Source organism: Scylla paramamosain, unplaced genomic scaffold (assembly GCF_035594125.1).
Source record: "Scylla paramamosain isolate STU-SP2022 unplaced genomic scaffold, ASM3559412v1 Contig2, whole genome shotgun sequence".
NCBI lineage: Eukaryota > Metazoa > Arthropoda > Malacostraca > Decapoda > Portunidae > Scylla > Scylla paramamosain.
The window spans coordinates 3,241,822-3,258,097 of NW_026973667.1; the positions used below are offsets into that span (position 1 = coordinate 3,241,822).

General features: G+C 44.7%; 2 protein-coding genes across 2 annotated transcripts; both read left to right on the forward strand.

Annotated features, from left to right (window-relative positions):
- Positions 1-373: 373 nt before the first annotated feature.
- On the forward strand, positions 374-8,622 carry LOC135095885 (zinc finger protein OZF-like). The gene is made up of 2 exons (XM_063997030.1): positions 374-2,953; positions 3,160-8,622. Exon 2 carries the CDS (start codon positions 3,297-3,299, stop codon positions 4,848-4,850), a length of 1,554 nt encoding a protein of 517 aa, XP_063853100.1. The 5' UTR covers positions 374-2,953; positions 3,160-3,296; the 3' UTR covers positions 4,851-8,622.
- Positions 8,623-11,116: 2,494 nt separating this feature from the next.
- LOC135095965 (zinc finger protein 33B-like) lies at positions 11,117-16,208 on the forward strand. Its single transcript, XM_063997116.1, has 2 exons — positions 11,117-13,143; positions 13,390-16,208. The coding sequence occupies exon 2, from the start codon at positions 13,527-13,529 to the stop codon at positions 14,910-14,912; it is 1,386 nt and encodes a 461-aa protein (XP_063853186.1). The 5' UTR covers positions 11,117-13,143; positions 13,390-13,526; the 3' UTR covers positions 14,913-16,208.
- The last annotated feature ends 68 nt before the right edge of the window (positions 16,209-16,276 follow it).

A 16,276-nucleotide genomic window follows, 5' to 3' on the forward strand; every position in this document is an offset into this window, starting at 1 on the left:
AACAGAAGGGGAGGGAGCGGTGTGTTTAGGGAGAACTTCGGGGATCTCGTGTGTTTGGATTTTGGTTAATGTGTAGAATATCTGCTCCTGCCTCAGCCTAACCTTCACTAGCCGTGTTCAAGTTTACATCTGACATATAAAGGGTCACTGGCAGAAGGCTGGCTGATAAGTACTCTAGGGGAGGGCGGGGGGACAGGACAACAAACTTTTCTTATTTCCCCACGGAGGGAGGAAGTTGCGGAAAGAGGAAAAGACGGGAGATGTTTGGACTCACTCACCTGCTTGACTCACCTGGATGGCTACCCTTTCTTGACACATGAATAGACAGGTAGAGGTTATTTCAGATGAATGTAAGGGCAGCGCGGATCTGCAGGTGCGCCAAACCTTACGGTATTTTACTGTTTCCCCAGTATTAACGTGGCTTTCCTTACCCTTCTTATCAGAGAAGGGCACTGGTCTACCCTGGTGAGGGGGTGTTCGTTCGTGCGTGTGTATGTCACATCTGTTGGCAAGCGTGAAATTGTTCACGGTGATTGGTTCCTTTGTTTGAGAATGCAGCTGCTGGCCATTTAAAACATGAGGGATTAATTTATCCAATGACAGCGCTTTACTTCATCCTGAGGAGGGAGAAGCGCTCAATTTGAAATATTTGAGTTAGTGCGAGGAAGAAGTCTGTCTGTTGCTGCCATTATTTCCAGCGCACCGCCACATTTTGTGAAGAGAAACAAGGTGACCACTTCTTATTCATTTCTCTGCCTTGCCAGTTAGGTTAGGTGACTTTAGTTAGGTTAGGTTAAGTTAGTTTGGTTTGTGTGGTTAGTTTTTTTTTTTTTTTTTTTTTAATGTAGGAAGGATACTGGCCAAGGGCAACAAAAATCTAATAAAAAAAAATGCCCACTGAAATGCCAGTCCCATTAAAGGGTCAAAGCAGTGGTCAAAAATTGGTGGATAAGTGTCTTGAAACCTCCCTCTTGAAGGAATTCAAGTCATAGGAAGGTGGAAATACAGAAGCAGGCAGTGATTGGAGTGATAGGACAAGATAAAGATATGAGATTATGATCGGAGGAGCCCAACGGAGAAGAAAGGGTGACAGCATAAGCAGAAGGATTAGAGGTCAGGAAAAGGTCAAGAATGTTGGGCGTATCTCCAAGACGGTCAGGAATACGAGTAGGGTGTTGCACCAATTGCTCTAGGTCATGGAGGATAGCAAAGTTGTAGGCTAGTTCACCAGGATGGTCAGTGAAGGGAGAGGAAAGCCAAAGCTGGTGGTGAACATTGAAGTCTCCAAGAATGGAGATCTCTGCAAAAGGGAAGAGGGTCAGAATGTGCTCCACTTTGGAAGTTAAGTAGTCAAAGAATTTCTTATAGTCAGAGGAGTTAGGAGAGAAGTATACAGCACAGATAAATTTAGTATGAGAATGACTCTGTAGTCGTAGCCAGATGGTGGAAAACTCGGAAGATTCAAGAGCGTGGGCACGAGAGCAGGTTTGGTTAAGTTACATTTGGTTAGGTTAGTTTAGGTAGTTTAGTTAGGTTAAGTTAGTTTGGTTATGTTTTATTTGGCTAGTTTAGGTGAATTTAGTCAGGTTAGGTTAGTTAGGTTAAGTTAAGTTACGTTTGGTTAAGTTAGTTTGGTTAGGTTAAGTTAGTCTTGGTTAGGTTAGGTTAAATTAGGTTTGGTTAGGTTAGGTTAGGTTAGCTACTTTAGTTAGGTTAAGTTAGCTAGTTTGGTTAGGCCTGTAAGGTGGAGGTTGAGCGGAATGATGTCGCTTTGCTCCGGAGTGGTGAATCTGCTCCACCCGGACCCTCGTTGCTGGATCCACTTGTTTCGGTGGATTGTTACCCTCTAATTTAATTCATTCCCATCACCACTAACCTTGCTGTTGGAATGACAGTTCCCACAAACACTCCATTTAAATTCAAATTATGTTGAAAGGCCAGGGTTGAATGTGATTTCTCTCTCTCTCTCTCTCTCTCTCTCTCTCTCTCTCTCTCTCTCTCTCTCTCTCTCTCTCTCTCTCTCTCTCTCTCTCTCTCTCTCTCTCTCTCTCTCTCTGTCTCCACCTCAGTTAAATTGTCTGTGTGCATGATTTGGTTAGCCTTAGATGTTAATGAGTTAGGTATTCTGTACACAGCATTAATACTGTGATAACATTTTGAACAGTAAGTATTCTGTACACAGCATTAATACTGTGATAACATTTTGAACAGTAAGTATTCTGTACACAGCATTAATACTGTGATAACATTTTGAACAGTAAGTATTCTGTACACAGCATTAATACTGTGATAACATTTTGAACAGTAAGTATTCTGTACACAGCATTAATACTGTGATAACATTTTGAACAGTAAGTATTCTGTACACAGCATTAATACTATGATAACATTTTGAACAGTAAGTATTCTGTACACAGCATTAATACTGTGATAACATTTTGAACAGTAAGTATTCTGTGCACAGCATTAATACTGTGATAACATTTTGAACAGTAAGTATTCTGTACACAGCATTAATACTCTGATAACATTTTGAACAGTAAGTATTCTGTACACAGCATTAATACTCTGATAACATTTTGAACAGTAAGTATTCTGTACACAGCATTAATACTCTGATAACATTTTGAACAGTAAGTATTCTGTACACAGCATTAATACTCTGATAACATTTTGAACAGTAAGTATTCTGTACACAGCATTAATATTGTGATAACATTTTGAACAAGTATACTGGGGAAAAACTGTGTTTGTGTCCTTAACGACCCAGTGAAGTGTGGGTGGGTGACCCAACTTTGGGCTGTGACCCAAGGGTTAAGAACCACTGACCCAAGGTGATGCACTCTTCCAGGCACTTGCTGTGAGAGAGAGGGGAGACCTGTGCACCGCTGTGCTGCACTGTGCTTGGATGTCCCTGGTTCACTCCTGAGGCTGTACCATTCTTGCCCCTATTGTGAGTATGTCTCTGTGTGTGTGTGTGTGTGTGTGTGTGTGTGTGTGTGTGTGTGTGTGTGTAGTTGACAATTACTGAAGGGTTTGTGACTTGACCCGTCCCACAAGTGACAAAGACGGCATCACGTTGGTCGGTGCTTGCAGAAATGGCTCTTTCTGAGACGTGGGTACAGTTTGTAATGGCCACCACTCTTCCCTGCTCCACAGACCAGGCCAGCATCCAGGCCGCCGCCCTGCCTGGCACTGACGGCTGTCTGGCCTCCCCGAGGGTCCCTGCAGGACTGGACGCGGCGTGTGCTGGCGGGAGTGGTGCTGCGGTGGAGGTCGTGAAGCCGGGCAACAGCATGAGCGGCCGGAGGCGGCGGGAACAGCGGCAGCAGCAGCAGCAGCAGCAGCCAGCCTCAGGTGTGGGGAGGTGCAGGTGTGGTGGCAAGAATCACCTGGAGGCAGGCAGCTCTGTCCACAGAGGAGAGAGCAAGTTTGAGTGCCAGCAGTGTGACAAAACTTTTGTATCCAGACAAGGCCTTTACTACCACACCCTGACACACAGTGGTGTTAGAAATTATGAGTGTGGTGAGTGTGGGAAGAAATTTACCTATAAGTCTCACCTCACCAGACACACCCTGACACACAGTGGTGTTAGAAATTATGAGTGTGATGAGTGTGGGAAGAAATTTACCCACAAGTCTTCCCTCACCACACACACCCTGACACACAGTGGTGTTAGAAATTATGAGTGTGATGAGTGTGGGAAGAAATTTACCGACAAGTCTAACCTCACCACACACACCCTGACACACAGTGGTGTTAGAAATTATGAGTGTGATGAGTGTGGGAAGAAATTTACCCAGAAGTCTAACCTCACCAGACACATCGTGACACACAGTGGTGTTAGAAATTATGAGTGTGATGAGTGTGGGAAGAAATTTACCCAGAAGTCTAACCTCACCACACACACCCTGATACACAGTGGTGTTAGAAATTATGAGTGTGATGAGTGTGGGAAGAAATTTACCCACAAGTATTCCCTCACCTCACACACCCTGACACACAGTGGTGTTAGAAATTATGAGTGTGGTGAGTGTGGGAAGAAATTTACCCACAAGAGTAACCTCACCACACACATCCTCACACACAGTGGTGTTAGAAATTATGAGTGTGATGAGTGTGGGAAGAAATTTACCCACAAGTCTAACCTCACCACACACACCCTGACACACAGTGGTGTTAGAAATTATGAGTGTGATGAGTGTGGGAAGAAATTTACCCACAAGTCTTCCCTTAACACACACACCCTGACACACAGTGGTGTTAGAAATTATGAGTGTGATGAGTGTGGGAAGAAATTTACCCACAAGTCTAACCTCACCACACACACCCTGACACACAGTGGTGTTAGAAATTATGAGTGTGATGAGTGTGGGAAGAAATTTACCCACAAGTCTTCCCTCAACACACACACCCTGACACACAGTGGTGTTAGAAATTATGAGTGTGATGAGTGTGGGAAGAAATTTACCCACAAGTCTTCCCTCACCTCACACACCCTGACACACAGTGGTGTTAGAAATTATGAGTGTGATGAGTGTGGGAAGAAATTTACCCACAAGTCTTCCCTCAACACACACACCTTGACACACAGTGGTGTTAGAAATTATGAGTGTGATGAGTGTGGGAAGAAATTTACCCACAAGTCTTACCTCACCAGACACACCCTGACACACAGTGGTGTTAGAAATTATGAGTGTGATGAGTGTGGCAAAAGATTTCCTACCATTTCTCGTCTCAATGAACACGCCTTCAGACACACTGGGGTGAGGGAGTTCGAGTGTGATGTTTGTGGCAAGTGTTTCAAGACAAAGGCTGATATTGCCAGGCACGTGAAGATCCACTTCTAAGGTGGTGGTGTGTGGACACATGGGGCCAGCAGTTTTGTGTGGTGGTGGTGGTGGTGGTTGTGGTGGTGTGGGGGAGTCATGGCCCCAGCAGTTTTGTGTGATGGTGGTGTGGTGGTGTGGGGGAGTCATGGCCCCAGCAGTTTTGTGTGGTGGTGGTGGTGGTGGTGGTGGTGTGGGGGAGTCAAGGCCCCAGCATTTGTTTTGTTGGCAGTGCAGGTGTGACTTTCAATAAATGTGTGTGTGCAGTAAACCTTTGTTTGTGTATTCACCAGGTGTAGTATACAGGGCCTCAGCTACAGGAATATATTGTAGTGAGGCAGCCCCTCTCTCTCCTTGCCTCAAGTGTTTGTGTATTCACCAGGTGTAGTATACAGGGCCTCAGCTACAGGAATATATTGTAGTGAGGCAGCCCCTCTCTCTCCTTGCCTCAAGTGTTTGTGTATTCACCAGGTGTAGTATACAGGGCCTCAGCTACAGGAATATATTGTAGTGAGGCAGCCCCTCTCTCTCCTTGCCTCAAGTGTTTGTGTATTCACCAGGTGTAGTATACAGGGCCTCAGCTACAGGAATATATTGTAGTGAGGCAGCCCCTCTCTCTCCTTGCCTCAAGTGTTGTGTTTCCCTTTCTTTTTGTCTCTCCTTCACACGTTAGGTTATGTTAAGTCTGGCACCATCTTTGCCTCTCTCTCTCTCTCTCTCTCTCTCTCTCTCTCTCTCTCTCTCTCTCTCTACAGGTGATGGAGCACACAAGTGTAGCAGCTAACAGTTTCTGTGTAATTGTCGTGGTGGTGACTTTCCTCCTCATGTTCTCGTCCAGGAAGGGAAAGGCTGCCCTCGTGTTCCTCACCATCCTGTTGTGTCACCAACCGTGTTGTCTGTGTGCTTGTTTGGTGATGGCTGGCCCTGCATCACTGCGCCCTCGTCTTTGCTCCTTCACTGCTGCCAGCTGTGTCTGTGGTCATGATGATGATGGTGGTGATGGTGATGATGATGGCGAGCGAGACATTCAAAGGAGGGCGTGCACGTGCATGGTGGTGAGCAGGTGATGATTGGAGAGGCACAGAACGTTCAGGATGGAGGAGGAGGAGGAGCAGGAGTCTTTGTGTATAGGAAGGAGAGAAATGTAAGAGGAGAAAATATAGATGTAGGCAGCTCTGTCATGAGAGAAGGCGGCAGAGTGCACAGGCCACCCTGGAATGTCGTGAAAGGCTTGCGGTGGTCGTGGTGTGCGTGAAGGGGGAGGGTGAGAGGGCAGGCAGAGACAACACCAAGAGTTAACCAGTGTTCTCGTTCATTCTTCCCTTTCTCAGGTAAACTGTGGAACTCCCTGCCTGCTTCTGCATTTCCTCCTTCCAATGGCTTCAAGTCTTTCAACGAGGGGGAGGCTCAAGACATCGTTTTATTTATCTGTTTTTATTATTCTCATTTTATTTGGCTCCTCTACAGGAACTGGCATTAAGTTGGCTTTTTTATTCAAATTTTTTCTGGTCCTTTTCCAACAGCCCTCTTACATAAAAGAAAATAACTAACTAATAATAAGAAAAGCCAGTGTCACAGGGCGGCCTGGAGACAATGTGCATGGCGTGCCAGCTGTACCAATGGAAGGAGTATTGAGGCAGTGAAGGAGTCCCTGGAGACAATGTGCATGGCGTGCCAGCTGTACCAATGGAAGGAGTATTGAGGCAGTGAAGGAGTCCCTGGAGACAATGTGCATGGCGTGCCAGGTGTACCAATGGAAGGAGTATTGAGGCAGTGAAGGAGTCCCTGGAGACAATGTGCATGGCGTGCCAGCTGTAGCAATGGAAGGAGTATTGAGGCAGTGAAGGAGTCCCTGGAGACAATGTGCATGGCGTGCCAGCTGTACCAATGGAAGGAGTATTGAGGCAGTGAAGGAGTCCCTGGAGACAATGTGCATGGCGTGCCAGCTGTAGCAATGGAAGGAGTATTGAGGCAGTGAAGGAGTCCCTGGAGACAATGTGCATGGCGTGCCAGCTGTAGCAATGGAAGGAGTATTGAGGCAGTGAAGGAGTCCCTGGAGACAATGTGCATGGCGTGCCAGCTGTACCAATGGAAGGATTTCAACTGGAAAGAAATTGCAAAATATTTTTTTTTTTCATTGGAAACTTTGTTGTAGCTGCTTATAAAGACCTGACGCATTGCTTCTGGTGCTCCTGTGTCGTGTCACAGGGAAGGGGACAGGCTGGTTAGTCAGACTTAACCCTCCCTGTGTGAATGCATGTTGCTTCTTGCCAAACACTTTCCTGGCCTGTAAATCTGTCAGTGTTGCATCCCTGACCACTTCCCCCATGGTTTGTGATGTGCTTGTAAGACTTGGTGGGCACCGTCACTCTGGCTCGTCTTTTGGCTTTCACTTCGCCTTTTTCTCGTTTATTTGCATTAATATGAGCATTGTTTATATAATTACTTGTATTTAATGAGACAAAAAGGAATTACCATTGTATTTTCGTTGATAATTTTATAGTAATGTATAGTTGATAATTTTATAGTAATGAACAACAGGTCTCGTTCTTGTCTGCGACCAGTCCGTCCGCTCCCGGAGTCCCCGTCCCATAGTCTTGTAGTCGTCAGTCAGTTGTCAGTCTCGCGCGTCGCGACGCAGGACAGGACTTTCAGTTTTCGTTAAAAATGTCTGAAGAGAAAGGAAAGGAGAGAGAGGAGGCATGTGGTGCAGTGCCGAAAAAAGCGAGACGGAAACAGAAATATAGGCCCGAGTGGGACAAACAGTTTCCGTGGGTGGGGCCTGCAAAGAAGGATGCTTGTAAGGCCATGTGCCTTATTTGCAGTGTTGAAATAACCGCCCAGCTCACAACTCTCAAGTTGCACGAAAACACTGCAAAGCACAAGAAAATGTGTGCGCCATCCTCATCCAAAATACTTATGGAGTCATTTACAAGTGCACGTGGTGATAATGAAACTAGTAAAAGTGATTCTGTTAAGGCTGCTGAAATAAGGCTTACTGCATTTATGGTGGAACACAATATAAGTTTCCGTGTGGCCGATCATCTGTGTGAAGTCCTGAAAGGTTGCTTCTCTGACTCCGCTATTGCAAAGGAATTGAAAATGAAAAGACCAAAATGTCAAAGAGTGTGTGGTAATGTTATGGCACACTCTCACAAACAAGAGCTCATTAACATCTTGAAGCAGAACAAGTTGAGCATTCTTGTGGATGAATCCACAGATATATCGGTCTGTCAGAATTTATGCATCATGGTAAGAGTGGTTGAAGGAAATGCTGTTGTCACCAAATTTTGGGATTTAGTGCCATTATTTAGTAGTGATCCTAGTAAAGCTAATGAAGGTGCTACAGCTGCCAGGTTGTTTTCAGAGATAATGAAAACATTTACTGAAAATGGTATACCTACTTGTAATATCATTGGCTTTGGTTGTGATGGATGCAGCACTATAATGGGGCCTAATAACTCTGTGAGTAGCAGGTTAAAGGAACTTTGCCCAGGAATCTTTATTATGAAATGTGTGTGCCATTCTGCCCATACATGTGCCTCTGAAGCATGCAAACAATTACCTGATGCTATTGAACAAGTAGCTCATGATGTCCACAACACATTCAAGAACTCTTCAAAACGATTGGCACAATTTGTACAATTTCAAGAGTTTGCTGGGGCTCAAAAGCTTAGGATTTTATTGCCATGTAGAACGCGCTGGCTTTCCTACACGGCTGTTGTGAAAAGGATGCTTGAGCAGTGGGGCCCTCTTCAGATGTTGTTTACTGAATTAAATTTACCAGGCTTTACTACTGCTTCCTTTCTTCAGTATTACCAAAGTATTAGCAAAAAGCTGAACCTTTTATTTCAAAGTGAAAGAGTGGTCATAACTGAATTGCACAGGCAAGTTTGTAATTTATATAAAGAATTGCTACTGATGTACATGAACCATGAATACATTGTGAAAACCATGCTTTCAAAAGTTGATCCAAGATATCAACGTGAGTTCCTGATGCTAGAGCAGGTGTATTTGGGTGCATCTGTCTGAAAAACAGTAACAGACAATCCAGAATTAAGCAAGCAAAAAAAAAAAAAAAAAAAATGAAATGTATGAGTTTCGCTTCCATTGCAGATTATTTTTGATAGTAGCAGCAGAACAGATCAGGAAGAGATTTAATTTCGCAGATGAAGTCCTTTCAAGAATGCACATGCTGGAGCCAGCCAGTGTTCTAGGCATCCAGGGCAAAGTGCAAGAGCAAAGTTTGGTGCCCCTCGCGACACACCTTCCCCGAATCATTGCCCACGATGATTCTACCCTCCAGCAACTGGACGATGAGTGGAAGAGGCTTGCCGTAGAAGATCTGCCTGAATCCATTACCAACATGGCGAAAAAGTGGACAAAAGCAATTACAACCAGCCTGATAAATTTTGGTGTGCCATAAAAACTCTGGAGGATAGTGATGGAAACCCCAAGTTTAAGCTTGTTTCAGACTTTTCACTAGGATGTCTTTCTTTGCCTCATGCTAATGCTGACTGTGAGCGCTGCTTCTCTAGTGTAAACCGTGTGAAAACAAAAGACAGAAATAAGCTAATAACAGAAACCGTAAGAGACATCATCCTAGCGAAGCAGTGTGTTGCTTCCACATCCAGCAGTGACTGTACGACCTTCAAGCCATCAATCAAAGTCAATGATAAAAAACATGACATCAAGCGTGCTATATTCCTCCAATGAAGAGAGTGCCGGGGCTGCTGACGACGTGCCGGATGTATATATGTTACAGTCAATACCTGAATCCAGACAATTTGTAAAGTGACTTATTTTTTCAGGCAATTTGTGAACTGCCTGGTTAGGTTAGGTTAGGTTAGGTTAGGTTAGGTTAGGTTAGGTTAGGCAGTTCACAAATTGCCTGAAAAAATAACTTTACACTTTACAAATTGTCTGGATTCAGGTATTGACTGTAACATATATAGAAGAACAAGACCAGTAATCTCCTACATAGTAAGTAAACAACTTAACGAAGTGTCCTGTAGTTTTTCTCCAATTATTAATGATATGTATTTAGGAAAGTGTTTTGTTTGTTAAGGGCATTGTTGTTTTTTTCATTACTCTCTCTCTCTCTCTCTCTCTCTCTCTCTCTCTCTCTCTCTCTCTCTCTCTCTCTCTCTCTCTCTCTCTCTCTCTCTCTCTCTCTATATATATATATATATATATATATAGATATATAGATATATATAGATATGTATATATATGTATATATATATATATATATATATATATATATATATATATATATATATATATATATATATATATATATATATATATATATATATATATATATATATATATATATATATATATATATATATATATATAAAACCTAAAGTCTGCTGTATTTGGAAAGTGGCAGTTTTGCATAATATTCGGAATAATTACATATGAGCGATAATTTTACCAGAAGTAAAGTAATTTCAACCTGTGTAGTACGATAATATTGCCAAAACAATCTGGCATCGCTGAATAATAAACGAGCCTAACAGAATCTCATGGCGTCCCGAAGGAAGGTTTGAAGTTGCACGTGTAAACATTGACCAAAAAACACCAAAATTCTCATGAACGCGACGCCCACACCAAAATTACTAGTAGAAGTAAGGGAAAGGAAGTCCAGGTGAGTGTGTCTGGCCAAAAATCGCCTTAAAATGGCAAGAATGGACGCTGTTACCACCACAAGAAACAGAAGGGGAGGGAGCGGTGTGTTTAGGGAGAACTTCGGGGATCTCGTGTGTTTGGATTTTGGTTAATGTGTAGAATATCTGCTCCTGCCTCAGCCTAACCTTCACTAGCCGTGTTCAAGTTTACATCTGACATATAAAGGGTCACTGGCAGAAGGCTGGCTGATAAGTACTCTAGGGGAGGGCGGGGGGACGGGACAACAAACTTTTCTTATTTCCCCACTGAGGGAGGAAGTTGCGGAAAGAGGAAAAGACGGGAGATGTTTGGACTCACTCACCTGCTTGACTCACCTGGATGGCTACCCTTTCTTGACATATGAATAGACAGGTAGAGGTTATTTCAGATGAATGTAAGGGCAGCGCGGATCTGCAGGTGCGCCAAACCTTACGGTATTTTACTGTTTCCCCAGTATTAACGTGGCTTTCCTTACCCTTCTTATCAGAGAAGGGCACTGGTCTACCCTGGTGAGGGGGTGTTCGTTCGTGCGTGTGTATGTCACATCTGTTGGCAAGCGTGAAATTGTTCACGGTGATTGGTTCCTTTGTTTGAGAATGCAGCTGCTGGCCATTTAAAACATGAGGGATTAATTTATCCAATGACAGCGCTTTACTTCATCCTGAGGAGGGAGAAGCGCTCAATTTGAAATATTTGAGTTAGTGCGAGGAAGAAGTCTGTCTGTTGCTGCCATTATTTCCAGCGCACCGCCACATTTTGTGAAGAGAAACAAGGTGACCACTTCTTATTCATTTCTCTGCCTTGCCAGTTAGCTTAGGTGACTTTAGTTAGGTTAGGTTAAGTTAGTTTGGTTTGTGTGGTTAGTTTTTTTTTTTTTTTTTTTTTTATGTAGGAAGGATACTGGCCAAGGGCAACAAAAATCTAATAAAAAAAATGCCCACTGAAATGCCAGTCCCATAAAAGGGTGAAAGCAGTGGTCAAAAATTGGTGGATAAATGTCTTGAAACCTCCCTCTTGAAGGAATTCAAGTCATAGGAAGGTGGAAATACAGAAGCAGGCAGTGATTGGAGTGATAGGACAAGATAAAGATATGAGATTGTGATCGGAGGAGCCCGACGGAGAAGAAAGGGTGACAGCATAAGCAGAAGGATTAGAGGTCAGGAAAAGGTCAAGAATGTTGGGCGTATCTCCAAGACGGTCAGGAATACGAGTAGGGTGTTGTACCAATTGCTCTAGGTCATGGAGGATAGCAAAGTTGTAGGCTAGTTCACCAGGATGGTCAGTGAAGGGAGAGGAAAGCCAAAGCTGGTGGTGAACATTGAAGTCTCCAAGAATGGAGATCTCTGCAAAAGGGAAGAGGGTCAGAATGTGCTCCACTTTGGAAGTTACGTAGTCAAAGAATTTCTTATAGTCAGAGGAGTTAGGAGAGAGGTATACAGCACAGATAAATTTAGTATGAGAATGACACTGTAGTCGTAGCCAGATGGTGGAAAACTCGGAAGATTCAAGAGCGTGGGCACGAGAGCAGGTTTGGTTAAGTTACGTTTGGTTAGGTTAGGTTAGGTAGTTTAGTTAGGTTAAGTTAGTTTGGTTATGTTTTATTTGGCTAGTTTAGGTTAATTTAGTCAGGTTAGGTTAGTTAGGTTAAGTTAAGTTACGTTTGGTTAAGTTAGTTTGGTTAGGTTAAGTTAGTCTAGGTTAGGTTAGGTTAAGTTAGGTTTGGTTAGGTTAGGTTAGCTACTTTAGTTAGGTTAAGTTAGCTAGTTTGGTTAGGCCTCTAAGGTGGAGGTTGAGCGGAATGATGTCGCTTTGCTCCGGAGTGGTGAATCTGCTCCACCCGGACCCTCGTTGCTGGATCCACTTGTTGCGGTGGATTGTTACCCTCTAATTTAATTCATTCCCATCACCACTAACCTTGCTGTTGGAATGACAGTTCCCACAAACACTCCATTTAAATTCAAATTATGTTGAAAGGCCGGGGATAAATGTGATTTCTCTCTCTCTCTCTCTCTCTCTCTCTCTCTCTCTCTCTCTCTCTCTCTCTCTCTCTCTCTCTCTCTCTCTCTCTCTCTCTCTCTCTCTCTCTCTCTCTCTCTCTCTCTCTCTCTCTCTCTCTCTCTCTCTCCACCTCAGTTAAATTGTCTGTGTGCATGATTTGGTTAGCCTTAGATGTTAATGAGTTAGGTATTCTGTACACAGCATTAATACTGTGATAACATTTTGAACAGTAAGTATTCTGTACACAGCATTAATACTGTGATAACATTTTGAACAGTAAGTATTCTGTACACAGCATTAATACTGTGATAACATTTTGAACAGTAAGTATTCTGTACACAGCATTAATACTATGATAACATTTTGAACAGTAAGTATTCTGTACACAGCACTAATACTGTAATAACATTTTGAATAACTATACTGGGGAAAAACTGTGTTTGTGTCCTTGACGACCCAGTGAAGTGTGGGTGGGTGACCCAACTTTGGGCTGTGACCCAAGGGTTAAGAACCACTGACCCAAGGTGATGCACTCTTCCAGGCACTTGCTGTGAGAGAGAGGGGAGACCTGTGCACCGCTGTGCTGCACTGTGCTTAGATGTCCCTGGTTCACTCCTGAGGCTGTACCATTCTTGCCCCTATTGTGAGTATGTCTCTGTGTGTGTGTGTGTGTGTGTGTGTGTGTGTGTGTGTGTGTGTGTGTGTGTGTGTGTGTGTGTGTGTGTGTGTGTGTGTGTGTGTGTGTAGTTGACAATTACTGAAGGGTTTGTGACTTGACCCGTCCCACAAGTGACAAAGACGGCATCACGTTGGTCGGTGCTTGCAGAAATGGCTCTTTCTGAGACGTGGGTACAGTTTGTAATGGCCACCACTCTTCCCTGCTCCACAGACCAGGCCAGCATCCAGGCCGCCGCCCTGCCTGGCACTGACGGCTGTCTGGCTTCCCCGAGGGTCCCTGCAGGACTGGACGCGGCGTGTGCTGGCGGGAGTGGTGCTGCGGTGGAGGTCGTAAGGCCGGGCAGCAGCATGAGCGGCCGGCGGCGGCGGCAACAGCGGCAGCAGCAGCAGCAGCAGCAGCCAGCCTCAGGTGTGGGGTGGTGCAGGTGTGGTGGCAAGAATCACCTGGAGGCAGGCAGCTCTGTCCACAGAGGAGAGAGCAAGTTTGAGTGCCAGCAGTGTGACAAAACTTTTGTATCCAGACAAGGCCTTAAGTACCACACCCTGACACACAGTGGTGTTAGAAATTATGAGTGTGGTGAGTGTGGGAAGAAATTTATCCGCAAGTCTCACCTCACCAGACACACCCTGACACACAGTGGTGTTAAAAATTATGAGTGTGATGAGTGTGGGAAGAAATTTATCCACAAGTCTCACCTCACCAGACACACCCTGACACACAGTGGTGTTAGAAATTATGAGTGTGATGAGTGTGGGAAGAAATTTATCCGCAAGTCTCACCTCACCAGACACACCCTGACACACAGTGGTGTTAGAAATTATGAGTGTGATGAGTGTGGGGAGAAATTTACCCACAAGTATTCCCTCACCTCACACACCCTGACACACAGTGGTGTTAGAAATTATGAGTGTGATAAGTGTGGGAAGAAATTTACCCACAAGTCTTCCCTCACCTCACACACCCTGACACACAGTGGTGTTAGAAATTATGAGTGTGATGAGTGTGGGAAGAAATTTACCCACAAGTCTTCCCTCACCTCACACACCCTGACACACAGTGGTGTTAGAAATTATGAGTGTGATGAGTGTGGGAAGAAATTTACCCACAAGTCTTCCCTCACCTCACACACCCTGACACACAGTGGTGTTAGAAATTATGAGTGTGATGAGTGTGGGAAGAAATTTATCCGCAAGTCTCACCTCACCAGACACACCCTGACACACAGTGGTGTTAGAAATTATGAGTGTGATGAGTGTGGGAAGAAATTTATCCACAAGTCTAACCTCACCACACACACCCTGACACACAGTGGTGTTAGAAATTATGAGTGTGATGAGTGTGGGAAGAAATTTACCCACAAGTCTAACCTCAACACACACACCCTGACACACAGTGGTGTTAGAAATTATGAGTGTGGTGAGTGTGGGAAGAAATTTACCCACAAGTCTTCCCTCACCACACACACCCTGACACACAGTGGTGTTAGAAATTATGAGTGTGGTGAGTGTGGGAAGAAATTTACCCACAAGTCTTCCCTCAACACACACACCCTGACACACAGTGGTGTTAGAAATTATGAGTGTGATGAGTGTGGCAAAAGATTTCCTACCATTTCTCGTCTCAATAAACATACCTTCAGACACACTGGGATGAGGGAGTTCGAGTGTGATGTTTGTGGCAAGTGTTTCAAGACAAAGGCTGAGATTGCCCAGCACGTGAAGATCCACTTCTGAGGTGGTGGTGTGTGGACACATGGGGCCACACCTGTACCCGTGGTGGTGGTGGTGGTGGTGGTGGTGGTGGTGGCTGTGCCTGTGTGTGCTGTGAGGGAGTCATGGCCCCAGCATTTTTGTGTGGTGGTGGTGGTGGTGGTGGTGTGGGGGAGTCATGGCCCCAGCAGTTTTGTGTGGTGGTGGTGTGGGGGAGTCATGGCCCCAGCAGTTTTGTGTGGTGGTGGTGGAGGTGGTGGTGGTGGTGGTGTGGGGGAGTCATGGCTCCAGCACTTTTGTGTGGTGGTGGTGTGGTGGTGTGGGGGAGTCATGGCCCCAGCATTTGTTTTTTTGGCAGTGCAGGTGTGACTTTCAATAAATGTGTGTGTGCGGTAAACCTTTGTTTGTGTATTCACCAGGTGTAGTATACAGGGCCTCAGCTACAGGAATATATTGTAGTGAGGCAGCCCCTCTCTCTCCTTGCCTCAAGTGTTTGTGTATTCACCAGGTGTAGTATACAGGGCCTCAGCTACAGGAATATATTGTAGTGAGGCAGCCCCTCTCTCTCCTTGCCTCAAGTGTTTGTGTATTCACCAGGTGTAGTATACAGGGCCTCAGCTACAGGAATATATTGTAGTGAGGCAGCCCCTCTCTCTCCTTGCCTCAAGTGTTTGTGTATTCACCAGGTGTAGTATACAGGGCCTCAGCTACAGGAATATATTGTAGTGAGGCAGCCCCTCTCTCTCCTTGCCTCAAGTGTTTGTGTATTCACCAGGTGTAGTATACAGGGCCTCAGCTACAGGAATATATTGTAGTGAGGCAGCCCCTCTCTCTCCTTGCCTCAAGTGTTTGTGTATTCACCAGGTGTAGTATACAGGGCCTCAGCTACAGGAATATATTGTAGTGAGGCAGCCCCTCTCTCTCCTTGCCTCAAGTGTTGTGTTTGTTTCTTTTTGTCTCTCCTTCACACGTTAGGTTAGGTTATGTTGTCTGTGTGCTTGTTTGGTGATGACTGGCCCTGCATCACTGTGCCCTTGTCTTTACTCCTGCACTGCTGCCAGCTGTGCCCTTGTCTTTACTCCTGCACTGCTGCCAGCTGTGCCCTTGGTCATGATGATGATGATGATGACATTTGAACATTTCAGGACCTTTTGTTATTTATTTTGTGATTTGATACTTTTTATTAAGTGTTTTTGATAGTTTAAGAAAGTTTATTATGATCTGATGAGATTTGTTGTTTTTCATAATTTTTTGGCTACAACTTTCTCTCTCTCTCTCTCTCTCTCTCTCTCTCTCTCTCTCTCTCTCTCTCTCTCTCTCTCTCTCTCTCTCTCTCTCTCTCTCTCTCTCTCTCTCTCTCTCTCTCTCTCTCTCTCTCTCTCTCTCTC

Bases quoted from the DNA above. Each gene is read 5' to 3' on its own strand.
- LOC135095885 (XM_063997030.1), top strand. From the start codon at position 3,297: ATGAGCGGCCGGAGGCGGCGGGAACAGCGGCAGCAGCAGCAGCAGCAG.
- LOC135095965 (XM_063997116.1), top strand. From the start codon at position 13,527: ATGAGCGGCCGGCGGCGGCGGCAACAGCGGCAGCAGCAGCAGCAGCAG.